The sequence below is a fragment of the Triticum dicoccoides genome, chromosome 2A (assembly GCF_002162155.2).
Source record: "Triticum dicoccoides isolate Atlit2015 ecotype Zavitan chromosome 2A, WEW_v2.0, whole genome shotgun sequence".
Taxonomy (NCBI): domain Eukaryota; kingdom Viridiplantae; phylum Streptophyta; class Magnoliopsida; order Poales; family Poaceae; genus Triticum; species Triticum dicoccoides.
The window spans coordinates 429,521,396-429,534,569 of NC_041382.1; the positions used below are offsets into that span (position 1 = coordinate 429,521,396).

The 13,174-nt window shown below is 43.6% G+C and overlaps 1 protein-coding gene across 1 annotated transcript; it reads left to right on the forward strand.

The window, feature by feature from the left end:
* The first annotated feature begins 3,130 nt into the window (after nt 1-3,130).
* On the forward strand, nt 3,131-5,039 carry LOC119354800 (CASP-like protein 2A1). Its single transcript, XM_037621542.1, has 3 exons — nt 3,131-3,606; nt 3,730-3,847; nt 4,389-5,039. Exons 1-3 carry the CDS (start codon nt 3,377-3,379, stop codon nt 4,662-4,664), a joined length of 624 nt encoding a protein of 207 aa, XP_037477439.1. The 5' UTR covers nt 3,131-3,376; the 3' UTR covers nt 4,665-5,039.
* Nucleotides 5,040-13,174: the final 8,135 nt, after the last annotated feature.

Genomic DNA, 13,174 nt, shown 5'->3' on the forward strand with positions numbered 1-13,174 from the left:
AATTCAAATTTGATTTGATTTAAACCCTAAACCCTAAGATATTTTACTATTCTACTATTCATTAGTAATTTACTAGGTTATTTCCTTTTTGATGTTCTACCTCTAGTCTTCACTTGAAACTTTGCCATAGACTTCTATAATACTAGAGGATATCAGGCGCGTTCTAGCGGAAATTGGTTGATTTAAATTTGGGTTGGCATCCAAAACATAAAATCCATCTGACTTATTAAATTTGATTATGTATAGTTGTAACTATATTTATTGAATATAAGTAGAATAACTGAATGAAAAACATTTTCCCTTGCATGATTGAATGTTGTGGTGGGTCTTTTTCCATGCACGATTGCATATAGAGGTGGGCCTTATCCGCATGTTGATGCGGGACTCGATTGCAATATATTTTAATTACATTTGTGTGAAATATACATATTTAGATTAATAGCACATGATTTAAAAAACATATGACTTACTATATTTTTATTATGCATAGTTGTAAAATATTTATTGAATATAAAGTAGAATAATGGAATGAAAAATATTTACCATGCATGGTTGCATGTGGTGGATGGGTCTTTTTCCATGCATGGTTGCATATTGAGGTGGACTTTACGCCATTCACAATTTTATGGTGATGTAGCATGCTTGCACCCCATTCATAATTTATGGTCATGTAGCATGCTCATGTTGAGATAAATAAGTTAGTAGGGATCACTCTCTTAAGTATATAGAATTTGGGAACTACACAAATTATGTCATGATTTTATCACAAGCTGGCTAACCATTTTTAGTTAAAACCCATTTAATTCAGTTGGGCTACCCCATGAGAGATGGATAACTTGCTAGTGTCGAGCACAACATACCTGGCAATGTCGATCAGTTGTCCCATCCCAGTGGCCAACCTAACCCTTATATAACAACCTAGCTGGCCGACTAGCCCTATCCTAACCTAGTGCACCTCCTCCCTTCTCTTCCGATCATGCGCTAGCGCCTTTATCCGGCCAGCGAGTCCCCGCCACCGCCAGCTGACCTTTGCCACCGTCTGCCGCCACTCCCTTCCCCTTTCTTCCCCAACGCAACCCGACCTTGCCCCTGCATGCCTCAGCCCCCTGGGCCACCATGGCCACTGCCCACCATCACCATCGTTTTTGTACATCCGCTGGCCGACATCTGCTCCATGTCGTGCACGTACGTTGTCGGGCTCCTTCAAAACCATTGTCGCCTCATACCGCCTGGTCAACCGACTGCTCTTGCAGCAATAGCGTTGCCTTCCTCCGCCGCCACCATGAATGATTGTTGTTTACGTTGTTTTTCTTATTGTTGTTGCATTATTATTCTTTTAGATCTTTACTTAGCCATAGTATGGATCACATTTGGTGGAAAGGCTTTAGCTTAGAAGTGGTCATAGTTTGGGAGTATAGTTTTGAGCTAGTAAGTTCAAAGTTGAAGATGCTTGGTAAGATAACAAAGTAAATTCTAGTAGTAATAAAACTGGAAGTATTGGAGGAATAACTTTAGACTAAGTGATCACCCTTTTGGAAACGACTTTAGCCTAGTAGTGATCACCTTAAGATGGTAATCAGAGCATAGAATGATCAAATCGGTGGACAAACTTTAGTCTAGTAGTGATCACGTTTGGGGATTGAATTTAAGCTTATCATAGTTGAGACAATTATTTACTAGTTAAGTTGTATAGTCGTAGTACTGCTTTTACTTCAGCAGTTAAACTTGATAGTAGTTCGTGTCAAGTTGTTGTGGATGATTGATAGTATTGGAGCAATTTCATGCTTGAACAATTGGAGTGTTTCTTGGGTGGTTTTATGAGGTTTTGGCTTGCGAGTTCATTCAATGTACTCATGGCTTTTAACGTGGCCAGGTATGAAGATGTTCCCCACAAGTAAGGAGAGGGAGTTGACGCAACACTAGAAGAGTAACCCAGTCAGATCTCGGTGGAGTGAAGCCGTGCTAGGACCATGCTACCATAGATAGAGTTTCCGCTGCACTTATATATGAAATAGTCACTACGACTAATTTGACCGTTCCGACCTCAACGCATGCATTGTTGAGACGTGGAGCCTTATAAGTCGATGTTGTAAAGTTGTGTAGATCAATAAAGCACTCTTTTATCTGATAGTTTGTACACTGTTACCCGTGAATTGTAAAAACACGCGCCAGATTGATTTTCTAGGCTAGCATGTGCGACCGCCCATCTGAATACAATGGCAATTCATTGTACTCAAACGGGTTGCCACAGAGCTATCGTGCCATGGTTGTGCACACTATTTCATGTGCACATCAGTTTCGAAAACGAATTACACTTCCAATTCAGTTTTGTATCTTGTACTCCCTAAGCTTGCAAAAACGTCTTATATCGTGGGACGGAGAAGTATCTTGCAAGACTTTAAATTCAAGTTTAACCCATTTTATATACAACTCGAGAAACAAAAGGGGAATTCAATACTTAAATCAAATTGGGCCATGGATTTTCGGAAGTCCTATTATGATCACGAGAAATACTTAATTCAAATGCTCCCCGATGAAAAGTAAAATAAAATAAAATAGTAAAAAAATTCAAAAAAATTGATTTTTTTGGTAATCTTTGACAAATGTTTTGTATGCTTGTCAAATTTCAGCATGAAATGACATTCGTGGAAGGGTAGCAAAAAAATCAGCACTCTAAAATGTTTTTGAAACTAAGCATTTCTGGAACATCGATTTTGTTCTTTGCCACGAATGGCAATTCGTGCTGAAATTTTGCAAAAGCATGCAAAACATTTGTCAAAGTTTAGCATAAAAAATTCAAAATTTGTTTACTATTTTTTTAATTTTACTGTTCATCAAGAAGTATTTTGAGCTCGTGAGCAAATACTCCACGTCCCAAGGATTTGTCTTAATATACATATTCATGTCAATATTAGATTTGTCTATATTTTTGCTTCTTAAACTTTTCTTCAAATTTGAATTGTACAGTATCACATGTTTGGAGTAATACAAAAATCACATGTTTTGAACAGCCCATGCGTGTGGGAGTACCATTGGATAAGAGTGCCGGTCGCGCGACGCATGTGGCACACGCGGCCGCCGCGAGCGTAGAGGGAGTAGCGCGAATTCGGAAACGCGACGCAACACGCAGCTGCCGATCAGTCGACTCGACTCGACTCGTCTCTGCCACCGCGCCATTAACTGCGCGCATTCAAGCCACCCCGCTGCGCTCCAACTAACCTCCCCAGCTCCACGCCTTAAATGCGCGCCTCCCCTCGTCCCGATCCCCTTTCCTTCAAGCAAGCAAGCAGAGGAGAGGGACCGGGACCGGGAGTGAGAGGAAGTTGAGCTATTTTCTTCGTCGACGCTGGTTTTTGGCCCCTGACTGCTGGTCGAGATGTCGAAGATGGCGGACGAGAAGGTGATTTCGGCGCCGGCGACCGGCGGAGGGGAGGACGGGCTGATCGCAGGGGACCTGTCAGCCGCGGAGGCGCGGGTCCGTCCGTTGGAGACGCTGCTGCGCGCCGCGCCTCTGGGGCTCTGCGTCGCCGCCATGGCCGTTATGCTCCGTGACACGCAGACCAACGAGTACGGCACCGTCTCCTACTCCGACCTCGGCGGATTCAAGTACGTTGCTCCCTCGCATCTTGACTCCTCCGTCCCTGGAGTTCATTAGCCCCGTAATTTCCCCTCTTTGCCGTGCTCCCTCACCAATTCATCTCCCTGTGGTTTTTTGGCACAAAATCGAAGGTACCTGGTTTATGCCAACGGGCTGTGCGCGGCCTACTCCCTGGTATCCGCGTTCTACACTGCCGTGCCGCGGCCGGCGACGCTGTCCCGCTCCTGGATTGTCTTCCTCCTAGACCAGGTTATTCACTGGTTCCTCTCCTCTGCCTTCACGAGTACTATTAATTAGAACAATATTTTGCAGCTTAGCTATGATAATTATGAGCCTTTTTATGTAGCACAGCTAAAATTCAGTCAATTTTCCGATTTTGTTACTACTCCATGCGTGTACAAAATCCATGAGTATACAGTTTGTAGAGCAGAGGATATAGTATATCAGTAGGTTTTATGACTAGAATTATTTTGTAAGACTTTTGATTTGTTCCGGCTAATAACCGCTTTAGACCAGAGGAGTCATCTACTAATTTTCATATAAAGATCCTACTCCGTATAAGATAGTTGGAGTGAGTGTTTATACAGCAGAGAAATTAGGCCATGGTAGAAACAGAAACGCTAGCCCCGGACATAATTTACCTGTCAGTGTTGGTATTGATTTGTCCACCCTCAAACGACTTCGACCACCAGATCCTAGCTTCCCTGTACTGTAGAACTTGCACAGTGACGGGAAACAGGTGGCCATTTATTCATGCTAATTAACCCGCAAGATGCGTGGATGGATGCAGGTGTTCACGTACCTGATCCTGGCGGCCGGCGCGGCGTCGGCAGAGCTGCTCTACCTGGCGTACAACGGCGACAAGGAGGTGACGTGGAGCGAGGCGTGCGGCGTGTTCGGCGGCTTCTGCAGGCAGGCCCGAACGTCGGTGGCCATCACCTTCGGCTCCGTCGTCTGCTACATCCTCCTCTCCCTCATCTCGTCCTACCGCCTCTTCAGCGCCTACGACGCACCCATGCCCTCGCTCGGCAACAAGGGCGTCGAGATCGCTGCCTTCCCGCGCTGAGCCGAGAGGATCCCTGGCTGCTCTGGCTTGGCTACTCGATGACGGGTCAAAACTCAAAACACGTACGTACGTAGTAGTATCGCTGTGTGTGTAGGCGAACGAAATAATCTGTAAGGGCTCATAGTTAATTTCAAGCTACATATAGTGCATCTGCCTCTCTTCTTTTTACTTGATTCTATATACACTGTACTAGCTTTGAATCTTCTGCTGTGAGGCTGTGGTGGATTAATTGATGCGTTCCAAAAATGCGAACCTAGTTCCGTTGCAGGCACCCAGGTGATCTATGTAACTACGATGAGCTTCCTCATTTAAGGAGTTCAGTTGCTTGTAAGGTGCTTGAAGCAAAGCAAAATCAATACTCTTTCCGTTCACAAATATAAGATATAAGGTGTTCTAACTTTTTTAACCGTTTATTTGTTCACTCAACTCATTTTAGTTCATATATAGTCTATATCCAGAACATCTTATTTGTCAAAGGAGGGAGTATTTCACAAAATAAATACGGAACTGAGCGTATGAAATCTTTTGTAGAACCTGCATACGCCAGATGACAAGGCCTTGTCGAGGAGTTAAATGCACAAAACCGTCACTTGAGTGAAATGCACAAAGCCATCACGTTATGTTTCATGATATTTTGCACCGAACCAAAAATTTTACAATGGCAAAAACACTGAGCCCTTGTCAGATCCCTCGCTGTCCGGCAATAGTGACGTCGTGCCGTTAACGGCTCTGTCTAAAGCGACTGCGACTGGCCTGACCAAACCCGAACGCTTCCTCACTCCCCTCCCTTCCTCTCCCTCTCCTCTCTCTCTCTCTCGCGGGGCATGACCGCGGTGGTGGCTGCGGATCCATCGGCGAGGGAATGGTGGGGACAAGGCGTGGCGGACATAGCTGGTCACCGTGGCTGCATGGCATGGCAGGGGGCACCCGCGGCGAGGAGAAAGATTGTTGCGGCCACATCATATTCATTTCAGAGTATTTCATGGTCGCCACTACCGGTGGCGCCAGATGTCGCCGACACCCGCTCGTGGTGGTCGAGCCCCTAGGTGAGCTGCCCGCCTCTCTCTATTAGCAAATTTCGTTGGTGGAATTCTAAGGTTCCAGATTTTGAAACTAGGGTTTGCTGGAATTCTAGCAAATTTCGTTGCTGGAACTAGTTATCTTGCTGTTGTTGTTTGTGACTAAATGTTCATGTCTTGTTTGACTGAATTTTAGGACTCTGAATTAACTAAATATTGATGTCATGTTTGACTGAATTTTAGGACTCTGAATTAACTCAAACCTGTGCTTTTTTTACTGAATTTTAGGGTTCTGAAATAGAGTTTCAGTTTGGACTACTCACCTAACTAGGTTCCTTCAAATGGTTAATTATTCTAGGATTAGTTTCTTTACTAATTGATAGATGTAGTTTGCATTTGAATTATCCTTATGCATTGAATGCAACTGATAATAAATGCCACTACTGAAATTTACAGGGTGTTGTGCAGTGGGTACATGAGTTAAATTTGGGTTTAGTGATGCAGTGGACAAGTTGACCACAGAAGGAGTGAGTCATTATACATGGTTTTAAGTGATTTTGGCTGATGTGAAGTGTTAGTTGGTGTGCTTAATTTAATGTTCAAAATTGTTTCAAAGTTGTGTTGATTAAAGGTTGCGAGTGTACCTAACTAGGAGAGGACTTGCAATATTCAGACTTACAATGTTCAGATTTTATTTAATCAAACTACACTACAAAATAGAAGAATTCTATGTTTCATAACATTTTATCTTTGCATTGACACTTAGAGCACACCTATAGTTCCATAGTAAGCTGACTGAAGAAAGTCTAGGCCTGTTCTTGCATTGAAACCTAAGCACCAAAGTTTGAGACTTAGATAATATGAGCGCCAAAGTTTGACATTTACAATGGATAATATGAGCAATGCCATTCAGATAATATGAGCATAAACATTCAGATAATATGAGCACAAACATTCAGATAAATAGATAGATGTCATAGATAGATGAGTTCTCTAGATAGATAGATACCATAGCACCATTCAGATAGAAAGCACACATAGTTTTTTAGACACAAGCAAACTATTAAGTTCACAAACTAATTGTACCCATGTATTGGTTCAGATCTTGCTGCAGAAACTAACTAAGACCTAGGTGTTGCATCAAACTCACTTTTGTTGCAGCTTCAGCAGACGGAGTGACCGACGAACTGCCCCCATGATGCGGAGCTGCTTCTTCTTCCTCCTAGTGCTTGTGCCAATCACCACCTCCATCTGCTGTTGCTCCACCTGCTGCTCCATCTATTGCTGCTCCACTTGTTGCTCCATCTACGACGGCTCCATCTCCACCAGAGCGGCGGGCAGCACTGGCACCACTCAATCGAGCTCGTGGTCCATGTGGAGTTGGTCGCGGTTCTGGTACATGTACCGACGTGAACGCTGGAATGGATCCGGGGAATCCCTGGCCTGCTCCACCGCGCAGACCTAGTTCTCAATGAGTAAGCGGCGGAGGTCTGGCAGTCTTGACCTCTCCTCATGTGTGGCGCAGGCCCTCACCATGCGCACATGATTCTTCAGGATTGCAATGCTGTTGTACCAGGTGCTCACCCCGCGCGTGTAGTAGAGCTTTGTGTTCTCGTTGTCGAAGATCTCTGCAGAGCTTGGTCCCATGTCATTGGTGTACCTTACTACCAAGCTCTACGAAGCTCTGTAGAGATCTTCAACAACGAGAACACAAAAGCTCTACTACAAGCTCTAACATGACCGTCCTTTTCTCAGCGCTTGAGACGAAGCTATTGGGTCGGGCCGGCGCATTCGCTTATTTCTATTTACTAGGCTAGGCTGGTTCGCAAGCTGGGCCGGCGCGTTCGCTCTGCTCGTACGATTCTTCTAAAAAACCAAGCGACAGTTCGATCGATTGACTGCACCCGTTTGGTTTCTCTAGAAAACCACAGTCTCCACACAAACACTACATTCATTCACCCTCCTCGCACAAATAACCACCACTCCACCAGCCTCTCCATCCAACTTCCCTCTTTCACAAAAACCAAAGAAAACCTCTATCGTGCCATGTTATTGATGTGTACCTTACTAATGCTCGTAGTAGCGCCTGGGGATTTGATACTGGTACTGTTGCTCATATTTGCAACTCGAAACAGGGGCTACAGATTAAACGAGATTGGCTAAGGACGAGGTGACGATGCGCGTGGGAAATGGTTCCAAAGTCGATGTGATCGCCATCGGCATGCTACCTCTACATCTACCTTCGGGATTAGTTTTAGACCTGAATAATTGTTATTTGATGCCAACGTTAAGCATGAAAATTATATCTGGATCTTGTTTGATGTGAGACGATTATTCATTTAAATCAGAGAATAATGGTTGTTCTATTTATATGAGTAATATCTTTTGTGGTCAAGCACCCTTGATGAGTGGTCTATTTTTATTGAATCTCAATTGTAGTGAAACACATATTCATAATATTGAAGCCAAAAGATACAAGTTTAATAATGATAGTGCAACTTATTTGTGGCACCGCCGTTTAGGTCATATTGGTGTAAAGAATATGAAGAAACTCCATGCTGATGGGCTTTTGGAATCACTTGATGCTTGTGAACCATGCCTCATGGGCAAGATGACTAAGACTCTGTTCTCCGGAACAATGGAGTGAGCAACTAACTTGTTGGAAATAATACATACTGATGTATGTGGTCCGATGAGTGTTGAGGCTCGCGGCGGGTATTGTTATTTTCTGACATTCACAGATGATTTGAGCAGATATGGGTATATCTACTTAATGAAACATAAGTTTGAAACATTTGAAAAGTTCAAAGAATTTCAGAGTGAAGTAGAAAATCATCGTAACAAGAAAATAAAGTTTCTATGATCTGATCGTGGAGGAGAATATTTGAATTATGTCTTTGATCTTCATTTGAAACAATATGGAATAGTGTCACAACTCACGCCACCTGAAACACCACAATGTAATAGTGTGTCCGAATGTCTTAATCGTACTTTATTAGATAGGGTGCGATCTATGATGTCTCTTACTGATTTACCGCTATCGTTTTGGGGTTATGCTTTAGAGACGGCTGCATTCATGTTAAATAGGGCACCATCTAAATCTGTTGAGACGACACCATTTGAACTGTGGTTTGGCAAGAAACCCAAGTTGGCATTTCTTAAAGTTTGGGGCTGCGATGCTTATGTGAAAAAGCTTCAACCTGATAAGATCGAACCCAAATCGGAGAAATGTGTCTTCATAGGACACCCAAAGGAGACTGTTGGGTACACCTTCTATCATAGATCTGAAGGCAAGATATTTGTTGCTAAGAATGGATCCTTTCTAGAGAAGGAGTTTCTCTCGAAAGAAGTGAGTGGGAGGAAAGTAGAACTTGATGAGGTAATTGTACCTTCTCCCGAATTGGAAAGTAGTTCATCACAGAAAACTGTTCCAGTGATTCCGACACCAATCAGTGAGGAAGCTAATGATGATAATCATGAAACTTCAGATCAAGTTACTACTGAACCTCGTAGGTCAATCAGAGTAAGATCCGCACCAGAGTGGTATGGTAATCCTGTTCTGGAAGTCATATTACTTGACCATGACGAACCTACGAACTATGAGGAAGCGATGATGAGCCCAGATTCCGCGAAATGGCTTGAGGCCATAAAATCTAAGATGGGATCCATGTATGAGAACAAAGTGTGGACTTTGGTTGACTTGACCAATGATCGGCCAGCCATAGAGAATAAATGGATCTTCAAGAAGAAGACTGATGCTGACAGTAATGTTACTATCTACAAAGCTCGACTTGTTGCGAAAGGTTTTCGACAAGTTCAAGGAGTTGACTATGATGAGACCTTCTCACCCGTAGCGATGCTTAGATCAGTCCGAATCCTGTTAGCAATTGCCGCATTTTATGATTATGAAATTTTCCAAATGGATGTCAAAACTGCATTCCTTAATGGATATCTTAAAGAAGAGCTGTATATGATGCAACCAAAAGGTTTTGTCGATCCTAAAAGTGCTAACAAAGTGTGCAAGCTCCAGCGATCCATTTATGGACTGGTGCAAGCCTCTCGGAGTTGGAATATACGCTTTGATAGTGTGATCAAAGCATATGGTTTTATACAGACTTTTGGAGAAGCCTGTATTTACAAGAAAGTGAGTGGGAGCTCTGTAGCATTTCTGATATTATATGTGGAAGGCATATTATTGATCGAAAATGATACTGAATTTCTGAATAGCATAAAAGGATATTTAAAGGAAAAAAAGTCAATGAAAGACCTCGGTGAAGCTGCTTATATATTAGGCATCAAGATCTATAGAGATAGACTTAACTGGACTTTCACAAAGCACATACCTTGTTAAAGTTTTTGAAGAAGTTCAGAATGGATTAGTCAAAGAAAGGGTTCTTGCTTGTGTGAAGTTGAGTCAGACTCAATGCCCGACCACTACAGAAGATAGAGAGAAAATGAAAGTCATTCCCTATGCCTCAGCCATAGGTTCTATCATGTATGCAATGCTGTGTACCAGACCTGATGTGTGCCTTGCTATTAGTTTAGCAGGGAGGTACCGAAGTAATCCAGGAGTGGATCAGTAGACAGTGGTCAAGAACATCCTGAAATACCTGAAAGGACTAAGGATGTGTTTCTAGTTTATGGTGGTGACAAATATCTCGTCGTAAACGGTTACGTCGATGCAAGCTTTGACACTGATCCGGATGACTCTAAGTCACAAACCGGATAAATATTTATATCGAATGGTGGAGCTGTCACTTGGTGCAGTTCCAAGCAGAGCGTCGTGGTAGGATCTACGTGTGAAGTGGAGTACATAGCTGCTTCGGAACCAGCAAATGAAGGAGTCTGGATGAAGGAGTTCATATCCGATCTAGGTGTCATACCTAGTGCATCGGGTCCAATGAAAATCTTTTGTGACAATACTGGAGCAATTTCCTTAGCGAAGGAATCCAGATTTCACAAGAGAACCAAACACATCAAGAGACGCTTCAATTCCATCCGCGATCAAGTCAAGGAGGGAGACATAGAGATTTGCAAGATACATACGGATCTAAATGTTGTAGACCCATTGACTAAGCCTCTCTCACGAGCAAAACATGATCAGTACCAAGACTCCATGGGTGTTAGAATCATCACTATCTAATCTAGATTATTAACTCTAGTGCAAGTGGGAGACTGAAGGAAATATGCCCTAGAGGCAATAATAAAGTTGTTATTTACATTTCCTTATATCATAATAAATGTTTATTATTCATGCTAGAATTGTATTAACCGGAAACTTAGTACATGTGTGAATATATAGACAAATAGAGTGCCCTAGTATGCCTCTACTAGACTAGCTCGTTAATCAAAGATGGTTAAGTTTCCTGACCATAGACATGTGTTGTCATTTGATGAATGGGATCACATCATTAGAGAATGATGTGATGGACAAGACCCATCCGTTAGCTTAGCATTATGATCGTTTAGTTTTATTGCTATTGCTTTCTTCATGACTTATACATGTTCCTCTGACTATGAGATTATGCAACTCCCGAATATCGGAGGAATACCTTGTGTGCTATCAAACATCACAATGTAACTGGGTGATTATAAAGATGCTCTATAGGTGTCTCCAATGATGTTTGTTGAGTTGACATAGATCGAGATTAGGATTTGTCACTCCGTGTATCGGAGAGGTATCTCTGGGCCCTCTCGGTAATGCTCATCACTATAAGCCTTGCCAGCAATGTGACTAATGAGTTAGTTACGGGATGATGCATTACGGAACGAGTAAAGAGACTTACTGGTGACGAGATTGAACTAGGTATAAAGATACCGACGTTTGAATCTCAGGCAAGTAACATACCAATGACAAAGGGAACAACGTATGTTGTTATGCGGTTTGACCGATAAAGATCTTGTAGAATATGTAGGAGCCAATATGAGCATCCAGGTTCCGCTATTGGTTATTGAACGGATATGTGTCTCGGTCATGTCTACATAGTTCTCGAACCTGTAGGGTCCGCACACTTAACGTTCGATGATGATTTGTATTATGAGTTATGTATTTTGATGAACCGAAGTTTGTTCGGAGTCCTGGATGAGATCACGGACATGACGAGGAGTCTTGAAATGGACGAGACATAAAGATTGATATATTGGAAGGTTATGTTTGGACACCAGAATGGTTTCAGAAAGGTTCGGACATTTTTCGGAGTACCGGGAGGTTACCGGAACCCCCTGGGGGTTAATGGGCCTTCATGGGCCCTTGAGGAGAGAGGAGGCAGGCGACCAAGTGGAGGCGCACGCCCCCTAATCCCAAACCGAATTGTACTAGGGTTTGGGGGGTGGGGGCGACCCCCCTTTCCTTCTTCTCCTCGTTCTCTTTTCCCCCTTTCCCCTTCTTCGAAAAGGAAAGGAGGGGGTGGAATCCTACTTGGACCGGGAGTCCAAGTAGGACTCCCCCCTTGGTGCGCCCCTCCTTGGGCCGGCCACCTCTCCTCCCCCCTTTATATACGTGGGAGGGGGGCACCCCAAAGGCACACCAAGTCTTCTCTTAGCCGTGTGCGATGCCCCCTCCACAGTTACACACCTAGGTCATATCGTCGTAGTGCTTAGGTGAGCCGGTAACATCATCATCACCGTCGCCACACCGTCGTGCTGACGGAACTCTCCCTCGTCCTCAACCAGATCAAGAGCTCGAGGGACGCCATCGAGCTGAATGTGTGCTGAACGCGGAGGTGTCGTACGTTCGGTGCTTGGATCGGTTGGATCGTGATGATATTCGATTACATCAACCGCGTTACTAATCGCTTCCGCTTTCGGTCTACGAGGGTACATGGACACACTCTCCCCGCTCGTTGCTATGCTTCTCCTAGATAGATCCTGTGTGATCGTAGGAATCTTTTTTGAAATACTACGTGACCCAACATATCAGGCATCGGGATCTGGTGAGGATGTGAGCGAGGTAGAGGCCATAATGAATTAACTTGGCCTAAGGGAGGAAGACCTAGATGATGTGGTCTTCGTGCAGGGGGTGGTGCCGCCAACATAAACCTCTCAGTGGATGGCTTTAGCAAGAGTTCATATGATCAAACCCTTCACCCAGTTTTGGTCCTTCGAAAACACTTAAACTGCTTGCGACCTCGCTCAGGGCGTCAAGATCTGGCCTCTGGAGGATAATTTGTTCATCTTACAATATTCTTTTCATGGTGATTAGGAAATAGTGATGGTGGGATGCCCTTGGACCCTCCGAAGCAATGTAGTTTTGTTGGCTTCCTATGATGACTTCACTAAGCCTTCGTTGATCAAGCTTGTGCCATTGAAATTTGGATTCAGATCCATGATGTGTTAGATGGATGTGCCCCCCTTCTGAAATCGTTCATGGGGAAAGTGGGAGAATTATCTATGTAGAACCATCATCACATCACTTCAGGGGCTTATTCTTCAGAGTCTGCGTCAAGATCAATGTCAACAAACCACTCAAGAATGACGACTCTCTGGTGAGGG